The sequence below is a fragment of the Polyodon spathula genome, chromosome 11, assembly GCF_017654505.1.
Source record: "Polyodon spathula isolate WHYD16114869_AA chromosome 11, ASM1765450v1, whole genome shotgun sequence".
Classification (NCBI taxonomy): domain Eukaryota; kingdom Metazoa; phylum Chordata; class Actinopteri; order Acipenseriformes; family Polyodontidae; genus Polyodon; species Polyodon spathula.
In genome coordinates, this window is record NC_054544.1 from 17,320,641 (window position 1) to 17,348,295 (window position 27,655).

The 27,655-nt window shown below is 36.2% G+C and overlaps 2 protein-coding genes across 2 annotated transcripts; both read right to left on the bottom strand.

Annotated features, from left to right (window-relative positions):
- Window positions 1-220: 220 nt before the first annotated feature.
- On the bottom strand, window positions 221-4,504 carry LOC121323595 (cytotoxic T-lymphocyte protein 4-like). The gene is made up of 4 exons (XM_041264740.1): window positions 4,398-4,504; window positions 2,328-2,657; window positions 1,666-1,793; window positions 221-1,026 (listed from the first exon to the last, which is right to left on the bottom strand). Exons 1-4 carry the CDS (start codon window positions 4,462-4,464, stop codon window positions 901-903), a joined length of 651 nt encoding a protein of 216 aa, XP_041120674.1. The 5' UTR covers window positions 4,465-4,504; the 3' UTR covers window positions 221-900.
- An 11,029-nt stretch (window positions 4,505-15,533) lies between these two features.
- On the bottom strand, window positions 15,534-19,727 carry LOC121323053 (cytotoxic T-lymphocyte protein 4-like). The gene is made up of 4 exons (XM_041263776.1): window positions 19,676-19,727; window positions 17,843-18,193; window positions 16,914-17,026; window positions 15,534-16,429 (listed from the first exon to the last, which is right to left on the bottom strand). Exons 1-4 carry the CDS (start codon window positions 19,725-19,727, stop codon window positions 16,337-16,339), a joined length of 609 nt encoding a protein of 202 aa, XP_041119710.1. The 3' UTR covers window positions 15,534-16,336.
- Window positions 19,728-27,655: the final 7,928 nt, after the last annotated feature.

A 27,655-nucleotide genomic window follows, 5' to 3' on the forward strand; every position in this document is an offset into this window, starting at 1 on the left:
ACACAGTGATCACAGTTTGTTTGCAAATAGGCCTGAAGGAAGTCTGTTGCGGTACAATTTAGATAAAAAAAAAGGAAGGCCGTACAAACCACCAAGCCTTGTTGTTTTTCATCACTTATAGAGAAAGTAGTCTAACACTTATGAACCTGTTTTTTTTTTTAATTATATAACCATTTTTTTAAAAACAATAATGGAACATTTCAGCAAATAAACACAAATACAATAACATATATAAAATACAATCAGTAATGATCTACCAGTATTTAAAATAGCTTAAAGTGAGCAAAACTGTTTTAAAGGGGAGGCTTTAGGAGCTTCAGTCTTTCCCTAAAATGAAGTATTCCCCAGTAGCAAAATCGCTGAATGAAACTGGTAGAATGCTGCCAGTTTTAGCCAACACATTTCCTTTTTGTCTGTCAGTCTGTCTGACAGAAGCAGTGGGGATGGTGTGTTTGCTGAACAGCATCAGTTCTGCCCATCATAATTGTTAGCAGCTAAAACCTTGATTTTATTTTGCTCAGCCTCCTCCTAATATTATGGTTCAAACATACAGTGCATGAACATGAGCCATGGGAGGTAAAGTGCTGAATAGCAAAGTAACAGTGCCTCTCATTCAGGACAGTACAGGACATTGTCTTGATACTAACAGTAATATAAATGTGATAACAGTCAAGCAAATCTTTTGCTTCTGCAAGCTCTAAAAGTGGGAGAATTATAATCATTTTCACAACTTAATGCAAAAACTGGCTCTTCTTGTTTACTACAATGCATTTTCCCCACTATTATGAAGCGTCTCGTTTCATGTTTTAATTAATATCATAATATATTGTGTAAAACAAAATGCACATGAGTTAACTTCTACAGTTTCAGTAAAATAACACTGTGGGTAGTAATATATAATTAAAAATGAAATTGTTCCGAATTGTGGTTTCTGTCCCTTTCTTTCTTCCTGTTTGTATTTTCTGACATCACTTTCCTCATATCCATGTATTCACTGTTGCTTTCAGGTTCACCCGTGTTTCTTTTCTGAAAAATAGTTTTAAGCATCAGTTTGTGTCCCAGCATTTCTTGGAAACTTAGTTTGCATGTCATGTGTGTCACTGACACTATAGATCTCCAGTACATTAATATCTTAATTGCTGTATATCACATGGTAAGATTGCACTAAGACCATTGGAGAAAACTGTCATAGAGGAATTGTTATGTGCCTGGGAGCAAAGGCAACTTAAATCAATTGTGCTGCGTTCTGAAAAAAAATAATAAATAAAACTGACAATCTAAGAACCAAGAGATCTTCAGAACCTGAAATAGAGGCATAGCAATACTTTATGCATGGATTGTCATGTTACAGTTCATTATACAGCAAGTGTTGAGCTAACTAGCATTAAATAACCTTTCCATATATGGTGGTGCTGAGTGAATATATATATATATATATATATATAGTCCAATGACAGAATTCCAAGGCGAATCACACTCTTCCAAGTTTAATATTCTACAACAAAATAAAACTAATGAAAAGTACAGTGTAAGTAAGGTATATGTCTATAAGTTTTGGAGTTCTAAACCAATTTAGCAAAACTACAGACCTTGATCGTGTATGCTTGTAACCAACAGTCATAAATACAATGCAGTTGGTCATACAGTATTTGGATGGGTACTCACCTTTGCGTGTAAGCAGGTAAGAGTTATGATAATGCTGTAGAGCAAGAGAAGCCCACTGACTCCTGCAATAATCCAGACCACAGGCCAATTAAAGTCGGTATATTCAGAACGTGGAATCTGTGACGTCTCTGAAAGTTAAATCAGTTCTTTGTTATTTTTTGCTTTCTAATTTCTAGTATCTTTCTATCATTTTATTTTCCTCCTTTTCATTATGTTTTAGATCATAAAATTATTCTTTGGGACTGATTTTTACATATTTTTATTTTTTGGGGGGGGTATATTTTTATTTTTAAAATAAAATTTAAAGACATTGATTCTGTGCATAAACAGATAATTGAGAGAAATGTGGTTCTATTTTATAATGCTCCAATAAAATAAAACATTAGAAGATTTCCATTTAATACACTGTTTTAAAAAGGAACTACATTAATAACAGATCACATTAGGATCTCAACTTTTCAATTTGGTTCATTTCTTTTATCCATGTCTCAATTAGCCACCATGGATTATTGGCTACATTTTACAAGCACAAAATCTTGAAATAATGAGTTATGATTTTTTTTTTCCTCACTTAAATATATATCATATGGGTCACAATAGAGCTGACAGCATCTGCTCCATTAGAAATAGATGTTTTAGAAAGGAAAATAAAAAGTTCTTACCAGCAACATATAATATGGTCCCTGTCCCCTCACCATAAACAAATGGAGGAGGGGATCTTACTTCCACTCTGCAAACATACAGATCTGCATCTGAGACATTGAACAGTGTGATGGTGAGGGCCACACTGTTGTTGTAACGTTCCATCAGGCAGTGGATCCCTTTCTTGCTGTCGTTCACTGAAGTCTCACAACTTATTGTGTCATTGTGTCTTGCCCGAAGCAGGTAAGTCTTTAATTCTATGATCTCTTTGCTGTATTTGTAATCACATGTCATTATGACAAATCCACTGCTGTTGGCAGCAACAAGATTGGGCTGTGTGACCTGAAAGGCTAACATTGAAAAATATGACCGTTTAACATGGGGTTCACATGTACCTTTAAGTAACAGCACACACCTTTAAGTATATATCTTAATATATAAAGAAGAACGTTTGTCTGTCTGTCTGTTCCTTTATGCATTCGGACCCCGCAGGAGCCAATGCAGCCAAACTTTGCATGTTTAGAAAATTTTGACCCCGGGGTACTTTATTTAGTAACCCCATTGCTGGATCACTACAGTGGCCATGTATCTCAAATTAAAGAAACCCACAAAACCAAAACCAAAAAAAAAAAAGAAAAAAAACAGGGAAAGGGGTTCAGTGCACTGTGCGACACCCAAAATCAATAACTTACAGGAAGCCATAAGGCTACCGTTCCCCAATTTGTCATGCATGAAATATTGAAATATTGAATTTCGCCAGCCAACGCCGGGTACTTCAGCTAGTATATATATATGTGCATGTATGTAACAGGAAATTGCTTTCAAACGTCTTTTAACTCAGATTAGAGCATGTAATGATGATTGGCAGAGATATACACTGATTATTACTACTGCCGCAATAGCAAGGACGTTAGTAACTTACATCCCATACCCTTTTAATATAGGTATTGGTATCATGAAAAAGCAGAGCATCATGACCTACATCAACAGCATGTATGTGTCAAAATGGCTGTGTGACTTATGCACTGACACAGAGTCTGATAACGTTCTTACCAAGTTTTACAATAAATGGGAGAAGAGGTTCTCTATGTAAAAACCTAAGTATAACTCTGTATGCAGATATACAGACAGATGGACAGGCACCTGCATATCGCTAGACTCTGATATTCCAAACATTCTTGTAAAGAATGTCACTACCAAGTTTGATCACAATTGGATAAGCAGTTCTCTACTACACATACAGTATACGCTACATGTCAAATGTTAGCGAGGCATATGGACGGCTGGACAGACATCCCTGGCTCTGGTTGAGTAAGACTTTACCAAGGTCAATCATAATTAGTTTCTCTATTTAAATGTGAAACCCCAATGTGTGGTATACTTATGTGGCCTCCACTGTACCCCCTCAATTGTGACAAACGTCCCAAAGCAGGGAATAATAATAGTCTCTTCCATTGAGGTTCTGTCTGTGACCACATTTTCTTGGGTGGGGTTAGGATGTGGGGTAAATCTACTGCACCAGGATTCCAAACTGCTGTCATAGTAACAGTTGTGTTCAAGATAAAGGCACGGCTATTATTAAATTGTGTGAATTGGGTCTCACCATAACAATCAGGTGTTGAAAGACCACAAAATCTAAACAAACCATTGTCAAAATGAATTAAGAAAATACTTCTTAAAACTTCTAAAAACCTCTATTTAAAATCACCTCCACTCTTTCAGCCATTACTCTAGAGGCCCCACTGTTTAATTTACAGTGACTATTTTAAGTACTTTTAAGTAGCTTGCTGTAGTGTATGTGTTCCCAGAAAATGTCCATAACACCACATGTCTTTACGTTTTCTAGGTATTCTATGAATTAAATGCTGTTTTTACAGTGCCTTTAAAAATATGATAGAGCTATATCACATTCATATATACTGTAATAATAATAATAATAATAATAAGATACACATTCACTGTATTTCAAATTATAACACCGCCTCGTTATTTAGATGAATGTAATAGATACATTGTAAACTTTATCTCAGTTCTGACTTATACAATACTATTTCCCAGACATTATTTATAAACCAAAAACAAATGCTTACCATTCAAATAGCCAATGAAGGTGCAGATGACAATCAGTTTTGGCAGCATGCTTTCTGATTTCAGCATGGATGAATACTGTCTACTGTTAGGCTTGTTCTTGCACTCTGCGTCATGATATGGTTTTTATGTGGGCGGAGACCAATTTTTGCGGAAACTAACTTTAAACAGGGGAAAATCTACACATGTCAAATGCCCCCCAGCATAAAGATATATATATATATATATATATATATATATATATATATATATATATATATATATATATATATATATATATATATATAGCTGTTATAGGACCTTTGCATCTGTATTCACTCAGCAGACACGGCCACACACTTGCACAATGTATTCTTAGTTTTTTATAGTTAAGTTCCAAAAGTTGTCCAGTAAAAATAAACTATTTCACTGATGTGTTGTTTTGACCTTTGGCCAAGTTTAAAAAGTTAAAAAAAAAAAAAAAAACATACAAAAAATGCAAAAACACAAACAATTGTGGGAGATGCTTACAAGAAAAAGGACTGCTGAATCCTCAGTGAAAATCAGCTGGGATCCCATCTGCTTTGTGGCCAAAAATGCTTACCCTGATATTTAGACTGATTTGTGTTTTAGGGTGAAATACCAAATGAACACTGGAATAAAGAGAGGCATGTCAAGGCATTGGGTTTAATGTAATCTGCCTCAGGTTTTTATGAGTAGGTTGATCAAAGAAAAAGTGTGGGCAGGATAGTTAGTCAGAATGAGAAATGTGATGAAGGCGGCAAGCTGGAAAACAGATTGTGGCTTTTTTTCCAAGAAATCAAGACCTGAATGCGTGTTTTTGTTTTGTATCTTTACTTCATCATGATGAGACCCTCCAGTCTCCATGCCTCCATTGTCCGTGTGAGGCCAAACCCATAACTTAAAATAATTCTGACGGATCCTTTTTTAATTTTGTAATCTCAATAGCAGTGTCTCGCATCCGGTTTTGTTTTGTGAGTTCTTAAAATGTTTTTAAACAGACATCCATCTATAATAGGCCATTTCAAAGTTCTAGCAGTTAGTTTCACCTCAGCAACACGATTCAGAACATACAGTATGTTTACTAGGAATCAGCAGTTTAGAGGTGTGAAAGAATAATATTACAGCCAAGTCTGGTGAATGTCAGGAAGCAGGTCCCGAGACAGCAGCTTTAAAGGTGTTGTTGATCACTTTTATTTAAGAACCAACAAAGAAAAAGGCACAATGGCCAAACAAAAGGTTTAAACACAACTATAATACAAATACATTTTACCATCAGGCTGGGCATTAATCTTCACTCACGTTCTCAGCGACACAGTCCCTACCCTACCAAAAACTCACCATCCGACAAAGGATCCCAAATGCCTTTTTATACACCTGTGGCTGGAGCCTAATTAATTATTAATTGTTCAATTATTCACTCCTGCCATGTTCTCATGTGGAGTTGACAGGGAGAGATTAACTCCTTCCCTGCCAACTCAACACAACACATGTGCAGGGCCTCTGCCATGTCTCAAGAGGTCATTGTATATGCAAACATGTCTAACATGTATGTTGTGATTTGAAGGACTCATTAACTGAGCCTGGTTCTCTGTGCAGCAAACAATGACCCCCTGTGTACCAAGTTCATCCAGGTCCATGGGATGGAAGCTTTACATTTCTTTACTGATTGTGAGACAATTAAATAAATAATAGTCTTCTTATCGTTTTTAACTGTGTTCAAAACATTTCTGTACTTAAATGGCATCCATAACAGGAACGATACTAACTCAATGACCATGTGTGGCAAAGTGAATTGTAGTGCACAGGTGCAGTGAAAAAGCAGCTCTTTATTTGCTGACAAAGAATACCTGGCTCTATACAACAAAGTTTATCGCTCAGGCAAACCACGGGGTTCAGTCCCAAAATGATAATACACTAAACAAGACAAACAAAACAGGGTCACAAGTCCAGAGTGAGTGCTGTTAGTGAAAGCGCTGATTTACAGGTTTAGTCGTGTACAGTAGTGAAGTGTAGTCCGGGTTTAATTGCTCACTCTTTACTAAGCAACTCTATTTTGTACGACAGCATTGTCACCTATCACTTGTAACATTAATGTGTGTACAGTCAATTGGTGGTACGTAGGTGGGATTCAGTCATATGGCCCACAGAGCAATATAATGTAGTATACTGGGTGGCTCCCTGGTTACACTGGTTTTTGATCCCCTACAGTATGTAATAATCTTACTCCCATTTTGACCATAACCATTTTTAATAATAAAATCATAATTGGGACAATTGTGATGATATGTTGGCTAATGTGCAGTTATAGCCTCACAACAGTTGTCGTGGTGCTGCTCTTTTTGATGTTATCAATCCTTTTTCTGTTGTAAGAATGTGGTAACTAATTTATAACCATTAACCAAGTACCAATGGTATTAATTTATGTAATGTTACTGTGCCATCAAATTGCAGGAGACATTTTTGTTTTATGTTGATAAAACCATCAGTATATCTCAGTCAATATAAAACGTCTGATTCACTTCAGTTCTACAAACAAAAAACTAAAATTATTTTACTGCATGCTCTAGCTGTCGAACACACAATTTACCTGATTAATCTTGAGGTAAATCATATTTAAAATTTACGAATAAGTAAGGGAGAGTCATAATCACAGTCAGTTAACAGTAAAGTTCCATTGGTGTAAGCAATGCCCCTCAATATGTAACTTGTACAGGTTGAGGTCACATAATACATAAGAACATAAGAAAGTTTACAAACGAGAGGAGGTCATTCAGCCCATCTTGCTCGTTTGGTTGTTAGTAGCTTATTGATCCCAGAATCTCATCAAGCAGCTTTTTGAAGGATCCCAGGGTGTCAGCTTCAACAACATTACTGGGGAGTTGATTCCAGACCCTCACAATTCTCTGTGTAAAAAAGTGCCTCCTATTTTCTGTTCTGAATGCCCCTTTGTCTAATCTCCATTTGTGACCCCTGGTCCTTGTTTCTTTTTTCAGGTCGAAAAAGTCCCTTGGGTCGACACTGTCAATATCTTTTAGAATTTTGAATGGCTGAATTAGGTCGCCGCGTAGTCTTCTTCATATGACATTCCTTTTAAACCTGGAATAATTCTAGTTGCTCTTCTTTGCACTCTTTCTAGAGCAGCAATATCTTTTTTATAGCGAGGTGACCAGAAATGAACACAATATTCAAGATGAGGTCTTACTAATGCATTGTACAGTTTTAACATTACTTCCCTTGATACAGTTATTGGTATGTCTGAGAATGAAGAGAGATGTGGGCAGGAGATATTTTGCATATTCAGCCCATATGCTTGGAATAACTTTCTTTATCTACTCATATCGATGCACTATTGTTCTTTAAAATATAGATTCCCATTGTTACCTCTCTGTAATGTTTGCTTGACTCTTTATGTTTTTAGTTTTGACCTGAGATGTTAATAACACATGCTGAACTGTAAATGTTTCATTGTGTGTTTTAAATAACTACATTAATAAATAAATTGAGCAATGTTTGACTAATAAGAAAAAGCTTAAAATACAGTACATTACAGTACATTAACTACATAGTAGCAGCATATAATTACAAGTCTGTTACATCATTTATTAAAATGCATCTGGTACAAAATGTTCTGATTGGCATAATAACTGCCATGATTATTTAAGTGATCGTGCCCGTCGATGATGGCTCTGCTGCGTTAGTTGACCGCGACTGGAGTTATGCATCCCGAACCGAAGGCTAGTGCGCCAACAAAAGTCAGGGTCAACCTACACATGGTAGAGCCTTCATTGAGAGGGCACTATCACTATTAGAAAATTATTTTTCTCATTATTCTCTTTAATTTTTTCTTTTTTTTAAATTTGAAACCCACATTTACCTTGAACTTGTAATGATTCGTCAGGTCACCATACACTGAGTATTAGGAAAATAGTCCCAGAAATGTTCATAAAGGATAGCACATATAATTAGAGATTTCTACTTGTCAGAGCTGTTTATAGTTTATCTGAACAGAGTCAGCAATATTTCTTAACTGCAGGTCAGTTGCAGCGTGCCACTTGATGTGTCTAACTAGTGGATTAGGCAGGTTTAGTCCACTTGATTGGATTAAAATTAATACACCTGCTAATCCAGATTGCAGTGTACCAGAAGGTAATCATCACAGGTGGATCATTTGCTAAATCAGATGCGTGATGATCCTGTTCAAGTGGATTAACTTAGTACTGTGAAATATAAGACTAACTTAGTATGCTTGCTCGTCCGAAGCATTTACTGCTTAAAATGTTTTGCAGAGACTGTGGCATTTTTTCCCTGAATTGACTAGTACAGTACATCTGAAAATTTATTCCATACACTTCTTATGTCCATCACATTTGGGCAGTCAGATCTGTGAGAATAAAGTCTTGCACAATATAGGCCTTACATTTAAAATAAATGTTTTAATCATGTTCCTTTGATACCGTTTTCAATTTATCGCAACACCATTTCGGTTTATACACTTTAACTGTAACTGATGGTCACGCAATTTAGCTTTTCTGTGCCTATGCAGCAGTGTCGGCAGTTTTAATGCAAATATGATCTGCCAGTTTAAAATGTGCACAACAATACATGCCATTTACTTGTAATTAAATATGTTTGATGTAATAAAAATGTGTCTATCTTTTTGTACAGGGATCCTTTTATATATTTAACTGACACTTGAGACATTAATAAAAAACAAAAACAAAAAAAAACTATATGAACGTAATTTAGATCTTTTATTTAACATCACGTAAGCAAAGAAACTACAAAATGATAAGAAAGCCATAATAGTAGTACTGTTATATTTCGAAATGTCATATTTTTCAAATTTCCAGTTTTCTGGTATACAGAAAACTACAAAATGTCAAAATGAAAAAGCCACTACTTGCGCGGATTGATTTTAAATTTGATTCACAGGTGATATGGTGACGTTCCAGCGGGTATCTACTGTATATTAATACTCGCTATAGCTGCAGCCTGGAGCTAGATAACATGTACAAACTGGACCTGTGTCTACGACCCTAACAAAAACAATATAGTATACTATATAGAATACTAAACCCTGCATACTGACACCTTGTATTTAACATACAGTCACACTCAAAAAGATTTAAGAAAAACTTGTGTGCTATACTCCACAAATTATGGTATGGTAAATAAATGTTTCAATTTTGCTTGGCTGCCCTCCGATTCACAGTTATTGCACGCTTGTTCGGGTAAGATAATGACATGACTTACAGATAACGACATGACTTTCACCAATAGGCCTGGGTTTAAATATGGCTCAAAACTAAAGTGAAATGGTTGTTAAAATATGTTGGAAACCAAATATGGTCTAAACACCTATAAAAGCATGCATCTATTTTATACTTGCACTGTCTTGAATTGCACATGTTCTTATATCTCTAGATTTAGATTAGGATTAAAGTCAAGGGGGGCAGGTGGAGAGTCAGTCTCTGATTGAGAGTAACCTGGTCAGGATTGAAGAACACAAAGGACCTTGTAAAGTTCAATAGAGAGATACACGATTGTGGCAAAGTGCCCCGCCCCTGTGTGTATGTTGTGTGTTAATGTTGGTGTATAGTCATTGGTACACAGGATATAAACGGGTCTGTGTAACACGAGTGTTTAAAAGGTATATTTGTATTTAGGCACGAGGATTGCACAGCACTTAATTGCAAGAAAAAAGTAAGTTAGTAAGTAAGTTTTCTGTATAGTCTGTTTTGTTTGTCTTTTTGTTTTGGCTACGAGTGCCATGTCCTGTGTCTTGTTTGTCTTACAACCTTTTATTTTCTGTCTGTCTGTTCATTATTAAATGCTGAGCGAGACCATTCGCTCAGCTTCACCAAACTTCACCTGGTTTCTGGTCTGACATCACCCACTGCAACCATCTTTGTGACAATGATATATTCAATCATTGTTGATGTAGTAATTATTCCATTGGCATACAACACCATTAATACTGTATAGCAGTTCTTTTTTTAACTGATTCTAAATTAAATGTGTTTTTCACCAAAAAAACAAACAATCCAAAAAAAGTTTTATTGGTTTTTAACCAACAATTAACACAGTTCTACCACAGGAAATGCATGAGGCCTAGATAACTGTCTAAGTAGGTCATGTCTGGATATTGTAAAGCAGAGATAAAAATCTCAAGTCTTGCATCTGCATTCCAATTTCCAAAAAAAAAGTAGTCATACAAAAACGTACATACTGCAAAAAAACACGAGCAGTTCATCACTAAACCAGCGGAAGCTGAGTCCACAACTGTTTGACTGCAGGTGCTGTTTAATCAGAAGAAAACTGGTATATCATAACTCTTAACTGAGTAAACACTACCCTCAACGTCATTGAACATGACATCTTTGAAACTAAACAAAGAAGATATAGTCACAAATCCTCTATGCATCAGTCTCACTAACTACAGCTTTTCCAGCTTATTTTCTTTATCTGTTTTAAAATTCTCACATTAAGGCCAGAAAATCATTTATCAGTTTACATTATGCTGTACTGTCTTTTCAAAAATTATAAAAAAAAAATAAGCTCCTGAAATTACTTTCATAATTTGTATATAAAGGATGTATTGTCTTACCTAAGGATTGATTTTAAATTCTGGGACTGCTATTCTTTTAGCAGCTTCTAAAAATGAACAGATAACAAACATATGTCTTCCCAGCTCTTCTGCAGCAATTCCCAGAGATGTAGGGCACTTGAGGGTAGCTTTGCTTTGACTCTTCTGTCAAGTTCAATGGGATTGAGGTCTGGAGACTGGGCAGGCCAGGTCATTAGATTGAGTTGTCCTTCTCTTTCCTTCTTTGCCAGATAGTTCTTGCACAACTTTGAGGTGTGTTTCGGGTCATTATCTTGCTGATGGAATGGCATGCCTCTGAAGTATGCTATGATAGCCATGCTGGTTGAGCTTACAATGGACTTGGCAAAGATCACCAACTCTGTCACCAGCAAAGCAACCCCAGACCATGACACTGCCTCCTCCATGCTTGACAGTGGGAACCACACATGCAGAACTCATGCGCTCACCCTCTCTGCGTCTTACAAATACTCGGCGCTTGGACCCAGATATTTCAAATTTTGACTCAACCGTCCATAAGACCGACTTCCACTCAAAATAGCCACCCTTTGCCTGAATAACCTCACAAACACGAGGCATTCGGTTAACAAGTTTCAGCAGGAAATCACCTGACATGTCTTCCCAGCTCTTCTGCAGCAATTCCCAGAGATGTAGGGCACTTGTGGGTAGCTTTGCTTTGACGCTTCTGTCTAGTTCGTCCCATACAAACTCTATGGGATTGAGGTCTGGAGACTGTGCAGGCCAGGTCATTAGATTGAGTTGTCCTTCACTTTCCTTCTTCGCCAGATAGTTCTTGCACAACTTTGAGGTGTGTTTCGGGTCATTATCTTGCTGAAGAATGAAGGACTGCCCAACTAGCCATAATCCTGATGGAATGGCATGCCTCTGAAGTATGCTATGATAGCCATGCTGGTTGAGCTTGCCATGGACTTGGTAAAGATCACCAACTCTGTCACCAGCAAAGCAACCCCAGAGCATGACACTGCCTCCTCCATGCTTGACAGTGGGAACCACACATGCAGAACTCATGTGCTCACCCTCTCTGCGTCTTACAAATACTCAGCGGTTGGACCCAAATATTTCAAATTTTGACTCATTGGTCCATAAGACTGACTTCCACTCCTCAAACGTCCAGTTTCTGTGTTTTTTGGCACAGGCAAATCTCTTCCTCTTATTCTGCACTCTTAACAATGGTTTCTTTGCAGCAATTCTTCCAGTTAGGCCTGCTTCACGTAATCTCCTCTGAACAGTTGATGTTGAAAAATCTGTACTTCTAGTAGCATTTAGCTGAGCTTGTATTTAAGGGGCAGTTAATCGCCAGTTTCGCAGACTTGTGACTGGAATTAACTTGCTTTCTGATTCTGATGTCACCCTTGGCCTGCCTGACTTTGTTCGGTTCTCATGAGTGCCAGTTTCTTCAAATCTTTTGATGTTCTTGGCCACAGCAGTTACAGACACTTGCAAAGTTCTTGAGATTTGTCTTAAAGATTGACCTTCATTTCTTAAAGTAATTGCAGACTTTTTTCTTTGCTTAACTGAGCGCATTTTGCCATTTTCTGCTCCCTTACATTCAGGAATGACAAACTTGTGCCTATGCTACCTATATTTATAGTAATCATGGACCCTCACCTGTTAACAATAATTGGTGACAAAGGGTTAATTAGGTAACATGCTAGTTAACTCAGAGAACATCTAACAAAGACACTTTTATACTTAGGCCAGTATTCTAACACAGTGTTATACACATTTCAGACTTTTAACTGATTTGGGCTTCAGACTGAAATCCCCTTGCTTTGGGTGACCATTTCATTGAAATTGACAATATTTACATTTTCATTTAAAAAAATAATTTTTGAATGCAATTCACTTTTGATTATCAGCTTATATAAGTACACGTATCATATATACATTACTTGATCATTAAGAAATATCCTGTATTAAATATGATCAATTTTGTATATCTTTGGAGCATAGAGAACCCATAGTTTCGTCCACATGGTTGAACACTGTGTGGGTGTTATATAATATATATATATCTAATATATATAGGATATATATATATATAGATAATATATATATATATATATATCAATATATAAAGTCATCTATGTTTGATAACTTTCTATAATAAATGAGAATAAAAATTGTGTAGACTTTTCACCAAAATGGAAAAGATGCATGTGGGTATTACACATAGTAAAGTAATATATGCATTGAGAAATCTTATTAAAACGCAAGAAGAAAAAAAAAAACTCACACAATCATTTAATCAATTAAGGTTTAATTACAGCTTGCCAAATAAAATCCATGTACTCAAATCATAGCAACACTGCAATGTGCTTATAGTGCAAAGGAGTACATGGTCAGATAGTATGGTAGTCTATCTTATGTTTTCTGTGCAATCTGACTTCTCTGAACTTCTTCAGAAATTTACTGTTGGAACTGCAATGTAACCTGTCTTGTTTTTTTTATTAGAAATTCCCATTATTAAGTACCAGTTTGCACTTAGTGATGTCACAGATCTATGTGGTGGTGTCTCAATATTTCAAGAAACTGTTAGGCACAATAATACAATATTTTAATATAGATAAGGGTTGTACTCAAATTGAACTTCATGATTTCCTGTAATTGTAGGTGTCTGCAATGTAATTCTCGGGTTCCATTAATTAGCATAACTGATATTGTCACATCTACTACTCAGATTCAGGGAATTGTTAAATTGAGTAATACATCAAGTACATGAACACAAATGCAGTTATCAATTTGCAATCAGATTTATTTTTACATTGCTTATTTAATGTTTCTATACTAGTTATTTGACATGGGTTATATTTCTCAAATCTGTTTTAAAATATGTAGTTGTCATTTGAAAGCATGGCATATGTGCATAGCATACAAGATTACAATTTAGAGGAAGTGTGGGAGGATAGTGGGTGGAGCGTTGGGGGAAGGACCAGAAATGACAGCACACAGGAGCCGGAAATTGAGTTTAGTCCTTAGAGCCCTGTACCATCAAAGGTATCAGGGCAGGGTTTTATTTTACCAAACAATAAAAATAGAACAGTCCAGTATTGCAAGAAATAAACAAGAAAACCACCTGGAATACCAGCAATGGTAAACTCAGGTTTGAAAAAGAGTAAACAAAAAAATGTCGCGGTTACAAATAACAACAAATGAAGCACTGGGTTTCTTTGTGCTACTGCGGTGGGTTTCCTCTCACCGCCTCTTAGCTCCCATCCACAGATTAATGGTCAGTCCTTTCACTCTGGTAATCCAACACAGTTTCCAAGGTTTTCAAGCTTCTGTGGATAACAGCAGTGAATAAAAGCAACACAACAAGCACAGCATGCGTTTTCAATTCAGCCCAGGGAGACCAAATGGCAAAACCATACTGCTTAAATACTGCCAAGTCCCACCCCTGCAATCAGCACGCTGCCCCACGTCAGCCAATCAACGAGAACAGCACAGCTGATTGCAATGATGGGACCCTCCTGATCCAGTTATGGTCAACCCTACACAGCTCTGCCGGTGGTCGGGAGGACAAATTACGACAAGGACTCCTTTCAATCCTGTCACAGTAAGTTAAATAGATTGTAAATATATTGTAATATCCCAATTCCCCACAAAAGATACTTAACTTGTATATAGATTATACATGTGTCATTGTACATGAAATATATTATTCATGCCACATCAGCAATGTTTGACTATATTGTAATGCATTTTTTTAACATGGCCGTATATTCATCCAATTTGATTATATTTAAACTATATTAATATATTTTACCATATATTATATAACCGTTTGAAATTTTATACAAATATATATGGGCTTGTGACTGGGTACATTTTGTATGCATTTTGCATTATTTTGTATTATAATTTAAAATGTATGGTTTGGTGTTTAAAAACACAGTTTTATTTTACAGCATCCATGCTAAACTTGTGTTCAGATTGATTCATTTATTGCTACTCTGGAGATGATCACATGTATAAAAACCCACAGCTTTGGCTGGACAAGGTTGGTTGTACAGAGGCAATAACAATTGCTACACGTGCTGTACTTTAAATTAATAATCTTTATTTTTATACAGTGCCTTTCATAGATACAAGACTAGGGTGTGTGAACTGTGCATCAGCTGCAGAGTCACTTACAACAATGTCTCACCTAACAGGCAAAGCACAAGGAGGTTAAGTGGCTTGTTGAGGGTCACACAATGCATCAGTGGCTGAGCTGGGATTTGAACTGCGGATCTCCTGGTTACAAGCCTGTATCTTTAACCGCTGGACCACACAGCCTTTATTTTGTGTTCAATGTTCATATCTGTCTGTCTGTTTTGGCCAAAGTGCTGTTTATTTTGAAAAGTGTTTTGTTAAATCTTTTTATTTATTATTAAATGTGCGCTTTCATACCCCAGTATTGTGTGTGTGTACTTCTTGGTCTGATGTCACCCAAAAGCTGTCTTTCCACAGGGCCATATAAATGTAATGTATTTCCATGTTTTTTAAATATTGGTTTCTGTAATGGGGCGCACCAATAGCAGTATTGCAATGAAGATACTGTCTTAGTCAGATTTTGAGGTTTCAAATTTTATTGAGTTTCCTCAAATTATATTTACATCATAATACACACATTTCAAAACAAACACAAATGCTACAGCCAATCATTTTCACAATGATAAGCTCAAGACATCTATCGACCACTAGTGTTTAGAACTGTTTTGTAAACCAGAGAAGCTTGCAGAACAACAGGGCCACCTAGTGGTACAGAGTAGAAATAGGCAATTCATTACACACGAATGGAGAAACTTTAAATATTGAGAAAAAAAAAAAAAAACAGTCTATCAATCAATAAATCTTTATTTTATACAACGCCTTTCACAGTGGACCACCATCACAAAGCGCTTTATAACATCTACAGTAAAGTAAAGCTCTTGTTTCATCAACTAAATATCTAAATGCTGTCATTCAAATGCTTGTTAAAGCAAACATTATTTTTCACAGAAAATTTACATTGGTGTTCATGACAAGATTTTGCATACAATATTAGGTTAAATAAAATCCAAATTTTGGAATGTGTAATTTTAATCAATATAGATTTCACAGGACTGATAAATTATGATGCAATAATATTTTACAGGGTTCATGATGATGTCACACCTCACTGTAAAGAAGTGACATCACCTCCCAAAGTAAACATTTAACATACAACATATAATGTTAACTCTGATCACGTAAACTGAACCTTGGTGGAAAGGCTTGAGTCTGTGATGTACAATAGATCTGATAATGCTTGTTTCCAAACAAAAACAAAAAATACCATTCTTATTCACTTCACAAAATTACATAGCGGTTATTAGAGTTTTTCTTTTCAGATATTACTGGTGACATATCGACATAGTCAGCTTTCCAGTTCTGTTGACAAATCTGTAAAACAAGAATAAAAGTGATAAATGTCATAAGAAACGGAACCATATGAAGGTCAAATACAATGTGACAAATCTGACAAATGAGTCAGCCACTATATTAAATGGGCCATAAGTAATTGGGAATGATAATTAAATATAATTTCACAGTAATATCTGTCCATATTCATTAGGTCAAGGATAGTGTTATGCCAATACAGTTTAGAATTTTAATTTTAGAAACGCATTGGCTTTTACTGAACTAGTTGAAAAAATAAACATAGAATCATAATAGGTATTATTGTAGTCAGTCTCTCCCTAGCTAAACTAAATACAGCATATTACAGTGGAATCCCTTGGCACTCAGTAAAATGGTCTTAAAAGGGAGTTGGTCTCCAAATTGCAAGGGATTGACAGTGAGGGTTAAAATGGTGTGCTAACTGATCCTTATGTCAAGCTGATGCCACAAGCAGGGAGTCTGCACATAAAAAGTAAGAGACACTTACCCTAATTACCAAGATGGCCGCTATTATGATTACAGTACATGCTATTATACAGCCAGCGACTGCTACGAAGATCCACTCCATATTGCTTTCAATTTTAGGACAAGTCTGAATTTCTGAAAAATAAAAATGAGATTAAATATATTTATTTATTTATTTATTTTGACTGTCCTTTTCCACAAAATGCAAGTGGTTGTTCTGACGTGGTGCTAACCCGTGTATTTCTAGAATAAAGCTGGGGTTTTCAATACTGTAAGTCAAGCTGTTGTGAAATCTTTCAACTGCCTCTTTTTTGAGAAACCTACGTACAAGATAGTAAGATAGTAGTAATTCCCCACAAAAAAAAATGATGCCTGGCTTTGATTTGGAGGAGGGGGTGTGGGGGGAGGGGGCTTTAAAGCCAAGGGAAAAAGTGATTTGTTAACCACAAGAATATACCACAGGATTGCTAATGTTCCATCTAGGTTTTACATGAAAAGTACAAAATGTGTAATAAAGTTAGTTTGTACTTTGAACAGTAAAAATGAAATGAATCATATGTTCCTTTTTCCACTCATAGTTATTGGCCACACTAAAGTACAAAGTACAGTATCCTAAACTTTGGCATTTAAGGGGCTTTAATACCAAAAAAGACAAAAAAATGCTACCTGGTCATCATTTTAATTGTTTATTTAGAAGAATAAAATGTGTATAATTGCACAAATAATATCGGCACTTCAGTAATCCTAATAAATTGCATCCCATCAACAATGCCCATTTCAGTATAATGTCAGAACACGGTGACGCAAAAGTGATTTATGGTGCATTGGAAGATAATATTTATTTACAATTGCTTGTTTCAACCACTGTTATATTGCAATAACTCCTTAAAGCACCTTTGCGGTGAGACCCAGCCCCTACTTTGGAAGTTGTAGATTAGTTTACATTCTCACCTGGAATATGAATCACTGTTCCCTTTCCCACTCTCTGTCGATATGGCGGTGGGTACATTATTTCCACCCGGCACTTGTAGATGTCTGTATCGGAGCTGCTCATCCCCGATATGGTGAGGTCCACACTGTTCCTGCTTGCCTCACCCTGGCAGCTGAACACCCCTTCTTTGGTCTCGAAGGTGGTGTTAGGAAGATGGAAAGAAGAGGCGCAGACAATAGTTTGGTCGCTGATTCCCCGGAGAAGCGTGATTCTGAACTCATCTCCCTTCCCTGTGAAGTTGTAGTTGCACCTCAGCCTGGCTACCCTGCTGTTGTTTGCTTCCACTCGGTTGGGCTGGAAAACCTCAAAGGCTGTTGAAAACAAAACACACGCAAAACAAAAACATTAATGAATCATGAATTGCTCAAAGCATCTTAGTCACGGGTTTCACTCTCAGGGCTCTGAGTGACAGCAGTGACTCTGCATAAATTACTCTGAGGTTCAGTTGATTCAAACAAACAATACACAATGATTCTTCTCTGTTTGTGAAGCGCACGGGTTATGTGAGATCTTTCAATAAAATATGAAACCTACAAAAGTACCCAGTTGTGGTTGGGGACCCTGTGTGGTATATTTGAATCAACCACAAAATATTTTTACTGTCATTTTTCAACGCCACATCCTACCCGTTGAAGACCGCTTTACAAATGTTACCACTGCTCTGGTTTACCATTTAGCTTGTTTACCTATATGAGTGTGTGTTTCTGGGAAAATAATAACACATCATTTAGAATTGTTTGAGAACTATGGTAAAGCATTCAAGACACTTTCTGGATTATTTTTTTTTTTTTTTTTAGGCTTTAAAAATGTTTTTAAATTAAATCTTGAGGTACATTTAATTTAACAGAGTATTACCTTTTCTGAATGTTTTAGCTTGGCATTACACCAGCTATCATTCATAAATAACAAGCACCTGTATAGTGCGTAGACCACAGCAAGCCACCAGTTCCTGTAGACGGCTCTTAAGATTTGATGGGCTATATTCTCAAAGCTATTTACTGCAGATCATCATTTACCCATTATTCAGATAGCAGAAACACACCCAATAAATTTACCAAAACAGAAATTAAAAATAAAAAAAGATGAAACACAATTTAGGGGCTTTGCGAGTAGCCTTCAGTTTGAAATTTGTAAATGGTATTTTTTCAGGAACACTCAAATTGTGCTAATATTGATTTGGAATAAATAGCCTGATATGTATATGGTTTTATTGATTGCTTGCAGTTAAATATACTCTCCTTCTCTTCTCTCAGATTGTAAACAAAAATGAGAGACCTAGTAGTTCACCAGAAATACAGCACACGGAAATCTGGAAACCATGTTATTGCATTCACCTCAACTCCTATAAACTATATGATTTTATTTGATTTCCTGTATGTGCAAAACCTGAATTCTATTAATAAACAGCCCAGTATTCTGTATGCCATCCTCAGCCTAATTCATGTGATGGGATGTACAACACAGATAATGATCACTACAAGTTTTTAAAACTCCAATATACAGTACATGTTTTAAAAGCTCTTGCAATATATTTGCATTATTGTTATTATTAATGCATTAATTAATTCCATGTCTGCTTAACACCCCTTTGTATAAATTGTTGCATTTCATATGGCTATGTTGTATTAAGATAATAATAATAATAATAATAATAATAATAATAATAATAATAATATAATAATAATAATAATAATACCATTATCTTCCTAGCTCATCTGCTTTGCAGCAGTACAAAGCAAGGAGAACTCACTCATATGTTGCAGATATCAAAGTAAAATACATTAGCTACTCACCACTCCCCCAGCCAGTGCAGATACTGATGCATGCAATAACTTTGAAAATCATGGCGTCAATGTCTGATAGCTGTCAGTGAACACCTATTTATAATTCAGTGGTGTTTTGGAAATCTTCATGGTGACATCAGCGGTGGTAGGATGTAGGAGGAAGCATATGGTATATGCCAGTAATGCTTTTTAGGTTTGGGTAACAAATGTTAATATGGTTGGTTATATTGTTCTGTTAACCACATGGAAAATGCAAATGATGAGAAATGGATGGTGCTATGTGCGCTCACATCTCGAGTGCAGCATTCAGTGCGCTTGAAATGATGGAATAGAAAGGAGAAAACAGAAAATGCAGATTTAGAGGTTTTTAGTTTATGTCATCTTATTTTTTTTAATGAATGTGTCATTTTCCACTATAGTTCCATTTTTTTTTAAGAAGCTTTAAATATAACATTATCACTTTTACAAGTTTTATAGCATTTACTGTTAAATGCATTTCTTCTCAAGGGATATTAAATGGTAGGAATATAATTGTGCATTGCACCAAGCTGTGCATAGTCAGAACAAGAACCTATTATTATAACATAAGGTTTGGTTTAAAAAAAAATGTATGAAGTTCTTCTGAATCATAATGTCTGTAGGACCAATGGGCCCTCAGATTGTCCTAAACTCTTCATTTGAAGTGTTGCTTCAAAAGTGTGTAAAATAAATAGATTTTATAAAACAGCACCACTTCCACAACCAATAGCCACCGGAATATCTTACTCAGGTGAGGCACTACTCAAATGGATTTTTGCTGCTTTACCTGTTTCCCAGTAATGCATCCACCTTGTGAATATGTACCCATCCATGCTAAATGTTTCAACCAGACTTGATTTAAAAACATTAAAATAGAGGCAGCACCTTACATCGTGTCTCTAATTACATTGTTCAATTGCACTGCACCTGCTGTTTCAATTTACGGTAATTTAGTGCTGGGATAATTAATCAAGTTACTCAAGGACTCACGATTATTTTAATAAATTGACGTTCTTTTAGGTACTCGAGCCAGTACTCTACGCATTAACACAAGCATTCCAATATGGCAGTCATGTGGCAATGTATTTGCAGTGGTTGGAGAAGATTCACATGTTCAGTGCCTCGGTTATAAAGGCAAAATTAAACACCATCACAGCAAAGCTGCTTTACTTCAACACCTAAAAAGAACACCTGAATAGAGGATGAGCACGAGTCTTGGGAAATAATATTTATAAGTGAAGTTGATATAATATGATAAAGTACAATGGTGTTTTGGGTACATATAATATTTCATTATGATGACAACAAGAATTACTTGTTTATTTTAGCACATAGCGGGGAATATAGTTTTCTAATTTAGAAACCTGAAAACTTTACATTTCTCTCTTGCAATGTTATTGAATAAAGTCTACACTCTTGTCATTTTAAACTCCTGAATAGAAAAAAAGACCATTAGAAGTTACGTTATATCCTGTAAGTGCCTAATATTAAACTTTTACTAGCGTGTCTTCTCAAGCTTGTTTTTATTGCAACGAGTGCGCAGAACACAGTGGGCCCGATCTTCGATCTTTGAGCAATTCCCTCGCTAAATTTGTGCCTCGCAAAAAAATAGTGCTTTGGCACAAAATGAGAGATATTCCAAAATGGCACAAAGCAGTTGCGAGACATTGGAATATAGCAGTTTTTTGAGAAATTCGCAAATCTGTTTGTGCCTCGCAAAACCGTCTGCGCATTCACTGCCAATATAGCAACTGCACACAACAGCCAAGCGAATGATGGACAGTCACCATTAGTAATGCGACAAGCTGCTCTCAATGGTGTTGCCACAGTATGTACCGATATGACTGCAGACGAGACCACACAATATATTGTGCACACCTACATACGGACCATTCAAATACACAATTGGCTCCATAGCTAGGCGCAGAGTTTTCAAATTAATGTACTGATAACACCACTGTTTTATTGAATACAGACAGTATTGTATCACAAGGAAATACTATATAGGTTTCTTTGAAGGCCAGCTGATTCGACATAACTGTATGTTTTTGAAGTAAAAAAAAAGGGGGGGGGGGGCTTTTGTCTTTTTTTCTGAATGATTTTTTAAATATATAATACTTTTGTACTATTGTACCCACCTCCAGAGTGAACTGTTACCCCGACACTATTTGAGCCAGGGTTTGCAGTTATTTGAACTAGCGGTGCGCAGTTATTGGAACTAGCGCATTGCAATTATCGTACAGATATTGGTATATTCAGATGAATTAGGGCTTTCGACCCAATTTAAATTTGATTGCGTTATCTGCATATTGAATGTCCACCTAGAATACATTTGCATCAAATGTTTCTAATTACCAATGCATTACCATATGCTAATAGGACCGTATTAAAGGAACAGAAGGAAGGCAGTGTGCTGGACAGAGGTGAGTGCATGTTTCCACACTTGTCTGTTGGGCATGGGAATACGCTATAAACGTCACTATGATATGAACATGTTATAAATGTTATGGAAACAAAAAAAGACTTATTGCTTGTATGTTTTTGCCGCAAATTGACTATGGTGATGCAGTATATAGGTTTGTATCACCATCAACTTTAGGTAAACTGGACTTGCTATATCATGAAGCATTGAGGTACAATACAAATACAAGATTTAATACTTATCATTGTATATTATATGATTTGGTAGGCTGGGCGTCTTTGGCTTTACGTAGGTTGAAGCACTGGTATATTCTGGTATATAAGGCTATTCAATGTAAATTATATGAATATACTTATTTAAATGAATACCTTATAGCTTCCCATAGTAGCCATAACCTCAGATCTCATTCTTTTTTTTGCATTTTAAAATCCCAAATGTGCATACTGAGGCTGGTAAAGGATCCTTTGCTTATTATGCCCCATGGTCCTGGAATGAGTTCCAGTCCAAACTAAAGCTGCAGAGCCAGATATCTTTATTGCAATTTAAGAGTAAACTACATGATTTCATGACTGAGAGTTGTAATTGTTTTAAATAGTTGACTACTTTTGTGTATTTTGATTATTGTTTTAAATGTGATTTACCTGTGTCTCAATTGTATTTTTTATTGTGTACTTGTTCTTGTTGTCCGATTGACTTGCTGCTACCTGCTTGGCTAGGTCTCACTCGTAAAAGAGGTTTTAATCGCAATGTGACTACAAGGATATTAAATCAATTTTAGGAAAGGCTTTTTTGGGCACACAAATCGTCGTCTTATATATTATAGATTATAAAACGACAACTCGTGTGTCTAAAGAAAAACTGTTTTTCTGAATAAAGGCTAGTATTCCGATAGTATCCTAATACTAAGTGGGTATTCGGTAACACGTTTTCGGAATACTGGTATCCAGAATACGGATGGATTCATTCGGAATACCCTGTTTACATAGCATGGAATAGATATTCAAATTTCCCACTATTCCGAATATAACTGGAATCCTGATAGAACAGGACAACTGGAACAGGTACCCGGATAGCAATATGAGTGCAGTCAATTGCACCTACTACGTGCGGCAGGTGTGTGACCTCATAAAAACCCTGCATTATCTCCTCGCTGTCTGCTCTGGTACTGGGGAATTTAATATGTTCCTCAGCACATCGCAGCAACGCGGTTATGAACCGGTCGAGGTGGCGGGACACAGCTGCCTGGGTGATCCCCACTGTATCAGCTGCTACCTTCTGGAAGGTCCCGGTAGCCAGGATACACACAGACAGACACTACCAATTGCTCAGACAAGGCATGACCTTCCCAAGACTGCTGTTAGAGACCCATTGCTTGTATCCAGACAACTTGCATGAAACCTTCTCATGTAACAAACGTCACAACTTTGATTTTAAAAATGATCTGAAAATGTCACATTCAGGTTTTTTGTATTCATTGGCTAAGACCTGAAGTACAAACAGATAGCATTTTCACTCGTGCATTCAGCTGGTTGTTTCATTTTCAGCCTCAGATGCATCGAGAGTATTAAAATCAGTTATGCTCTGATGCTCAAATCCAATATGGATGGGCCACATGAAAGCTACATGAAACTGACACCCTTGGGTAAAGGTTAAGAATTGATTTCTGTAGGAAAAAACAAGTTTCTCCTTATTCTGAAGAACACAGTTGGACCTAGATGATTAGGATACTGGGTCTTCTGAAAGCAGAATTTAGGCAAGCTGGGTGGGGGACACTCCTGAACATTTCTGAAAGAATACGCTATTGCTTAAAATAAAACAACAACTTCCCATCAGCTGATATTCACTAAACTTTCCCACGAAGCCAGTGTACAATTAGTTATCATTCTTCTTGTATAGGCAGCCAGCAGGGGCTTGTTTTTTAGGTGTGCTCAGTGGTAGCAAGTTTACGGACTGATATGACCAGCATCACAGTCCAGTAACCAATTGTGTTTGGACCTAAACCCTTCTTACATGTGTGCTTACATGTAAGTTTTTGTTAAAACTCGCTAAAACAAACAAGAGCCCCATCTACTAGGAGCACAAAAATATGAAATATCTAAGAACCATCAGGATCCACTCTTTTAATGACCACAGTAGCTGCCTGGCCTGGTGCCTCTGGACAGCCTTGATAGTAGCTGCTAAATGACTGTAGGCAGTAGACATGGTTAAATAAATCAACGTGGTTGTATTGCTGAAATTGGGGTGAGAAAAAATGCACTGTTGTTAAGCGTATTTGGTACGCAGATGAGCAGAAGATAGCTATCTGTTTTCAAGTTAAAACTGTTCTATTCTGTCAGCTAGTTTCATAATGCCGTTTTCAAATTAGAAAAAAACGTTTTTCTGTGGTATTATACATTTCCAGGATGTTATAAAGTGCATTTCAGTTTGAGGTTTTTGAGGGTTAGCAGAATGATGGCTTGAAAATAGCTAGTCAGCAACCTATGTCAATCTGTTCACATTGTTCTCATGTGCAGAATCTGAAAAGACACATTTTTTAGTATGTATCCAAATAAAGTGTTGCTATGTGCAATTGGATGTCCCCTTATAATATATACTGCATGTATAATTTCTATTCTAGTCATCAACAAACCTCCATAGAAAAGCTTGCATGCTAATTACTATTGCCATACTTACTCAAGGTGTACAAGAGTATGGGTTTAGCTTTACGTGCAGGTCAATAGTTATGTCTTAGTGCTGAGGTACTGTAATATCCCTTGTATAGCATGCTCACCTTGTGTAATGTAAACGATGAGAAATGATGACACTGTATAATACTACTAGACTACTGTAACCCGAGTATACTGCACATCTTTTAACATACAACCTATATTTACCACAAGCAGAAATTCTCAGAAAATTTGTAAAAGGGTGCATGTTATATAAAAAAATAAGGTAGAGGCATTTTAGTTTATAACAACAAATAAAAATGCAGCTTTGTTTGGAAGCTCCTGTGATTTGCTGTTGCACGTAGCTGGACGCCTGTTGCTTGAAAGTTACTTTTATCCCAATGGCTCTCTGTGGCAAAGTGCCCTCCCCTGTGCTATTTATTTGTGTTTTATGTTGTATGTAGTGTGTTAATGTTGGTGTATAGTCATTGGTACACAGGATATAATATGGGTTACGAGCACAAGTGTTTAAAATGTATATTTGTATTTAGGCACGAGGATTGCACAGCACTTCACGTGCAGGTAAAATGTAATAATAAGTGAGCACTTGAAATTGCACTTCATTAATTCACGTGCAGTTGTACCGCAACTCCAAATGAATAACATAAAAGCTCCATTAACTCCAATTGAATTGCCTAAAAGCAGCATGTTTTCACTGATTCGGGGTTGTGTGTTCGGGAGTGGAGAATGGGAGAGAGAGGAGAAACGTAAAGTATAATATAATATCAATTGCTATGAGTGTTGGACGCACCAGCACCATACTTGTTTTGTGTAGCGTTCAACCACACTGTTTTGTTAGTGTCTACTAGTTTTGTTTGTCTCTTGATTTTTGGCGTAAAGTGCCGTATCCTGTGTTTTTGTACAATCTTTTTATTTTCTGTTTGTTTACTTTCTAAATGCTGAGCGCAAGCAAGTGCTCAGCTTCACCAAAAACCCACGCCTATGTATTGTCTCGCTTCTTCTTGGTCCGTGACATCACCACGTACCTGCGCACTGCGACCATCCTGCCACACTCTCCTATAGGGTAATTTCAACTGTAAGTACCTTCAAATTACATTTTAAGTTGTTTTTCTGGCCCTTTATCTTGTTAGTGGTTCTTGTTGCAATTGTTCAGCTAGTCAGTGTTTTTTTTTTTACTTTTCAATCTAGTCTGGTGCTTATTAGAAGATGCTCTTCAGTTTAGTTGCTTTTACAATTTTAAAAACACTTTAGTTGATATAGCATCTCACAATTTCTGGTCAAACACATTAACAGAAACTTACCAAGAAATACAGAAAGTCAGCATTTCGGTATTGCCACCAGTAAGCTAATTTAACTTCAACAAATCATATGTCAGCAGTTTCTTTTCAGTCTTTCCTAATATATAATTTTTGCTAACTGTACACTATATTCGCTGTTCCCTTGAAAATAAAAGATATTGTAATAAACTATTTCTACAAAATATTAAAAGTAGAATATAAACTTAAATAAGAAAATGACAAACAGTTCTGTATTATTTATTCTATGGAAAATGCATTAGTTTATTATTATTATTATTATTATTATTATTATTATTATTATTATTATTATTATTATTATTTATATAGGGTGCAACCACTCTGAAGTACAGAATTTACATCCGCCATCGCCCCAGACGTTAAAAATTAATAAGCAAGCCCCACGGGTATTCCGGTTATCAAAAGTTAGTTTGTAGGTGAAGGGAGCAAAAAAACAAACAAAACAAAAAGTAGATATTAGTATTTTTGTAACTTGTTTCCTGAAAATACACAATGGTGCCACAGCAGCACCCTAACAATTTTGAGATTGTTTAATTTTATTGATATTGTTGATACTGATATTTTTAGATGTATATTGTAACCCATCCACACCAAACCTACAAGACCACCACCTGGGGGACAAACATTAACAACAAATATGACATCCTTTCAGTTTTCAGTCATTATGTCAGTGCGGTTGAACTGCTACAATTGTTACTTCTAGGAAGTACTGAACAGTAAAATAGTGTGTAACTGTATACCAGTATGTCAGCCAAAATGTCAAATACTTAATCATTAATTCCAAGGTAAAAGTGTAGGAAACTAAATCATGTAGATGTGTTTTGGCTAATGTCTTCATTGGACTTGTCATGTCAAGGCAACACATTTCTTTTTTAAAGCATTAGTCCCTGGCTAACAAGTATTTTGTTGGGACTAGATCATAGCCTTTTGTCGTTCTACCCCACAAGCCTGTGCATCCATTTCCCACTCAGAAAAAACAGTGATTAAAGCACTAGCCAAAACGCTTGTCTACTTGATTTTATAGTCGTAACTTCCTAAATATATTTTGAAATATACAAACTTATATGAAGATGTATACATGCATGTATTAATGCATTTATTGATTAATAAATAAATAAACAACGAGGCAGGAGGGATAAGAAAGCAATGGAAGCAAGTAATGTGAAAGTTATGTCTAAGAAAGAGGAAACAAATAGGTGGGGTTAGAGAGGAGGTGTGATATTACCTTTCTTTCCATGTACAGCAAAAGCACAAGACACTGAACAGTGAAAAAATCTGGTCAAAAGTGTAATCATAACAAGCAGGGTTGGCCCTGTCTGTCTTTAGAAATAGGGATTAAAGAGAGTCCATGGTTTTGGTTATGGTTATGTGCATTGTGACCTAATTCAGCTTCCAACCTATAAGATGTTCTCTGGAAGTGAGACACAAGCATTAGCCAGCAACTTCAAGACAGGGTGGTGTGTCTGTTTTTGTTTTGTTTTTTAAACGTAGGAAGGAAAGGCAAGTTCTTTTTTTATACTGAGGATAACTAGGAAGATTGGTTGACTGATTTAGGGTTAACTGAAAG

Coding starts and splice junctions, on each gene's coding strand:
- LOC121323595 (XM_041264740.1), bottom strand. CDS start 4,464: ATGCTGAAATCAGAAAGCATGCTGCCAAAACTGATTGTCATCTGCACC. Junction 1,794..2,327: donor GACCATATTATATGTTGCTG/GTAAGAACTTTT, acceptor TTTAACTTTCAG/AGACGTCACAGATTCCACGT. Junction 1,027..1,665: donor TTACCTGCTTACACGCAAAG/GTGAGTACCCAT, acceptor ACTATTTTTCAG/AAAAGAAACACGGGTGAACC.
- LOC121323053 (XM_041263776.1), bottom strand. CDS start 19,727: ATGATTTTCAAAGTTATTGCATGCATCAGTATCTGCACTGGCTGGGGG. Junction 18,194..19,675: donor CTGCACTGGCTGGGGGAGTG/GTGAGTAGCTAA, acceptor TGTTTTCAACAG/CCTTTGAGGTTTTCCAGCCC. Junction 16,430..16,913: donor CGGCCATCTTGGTAATTAGG/GTAAGTGTCTCT, acceptor CTTGTTTTACAG/ATTTGTCAACAGAACTGGAA.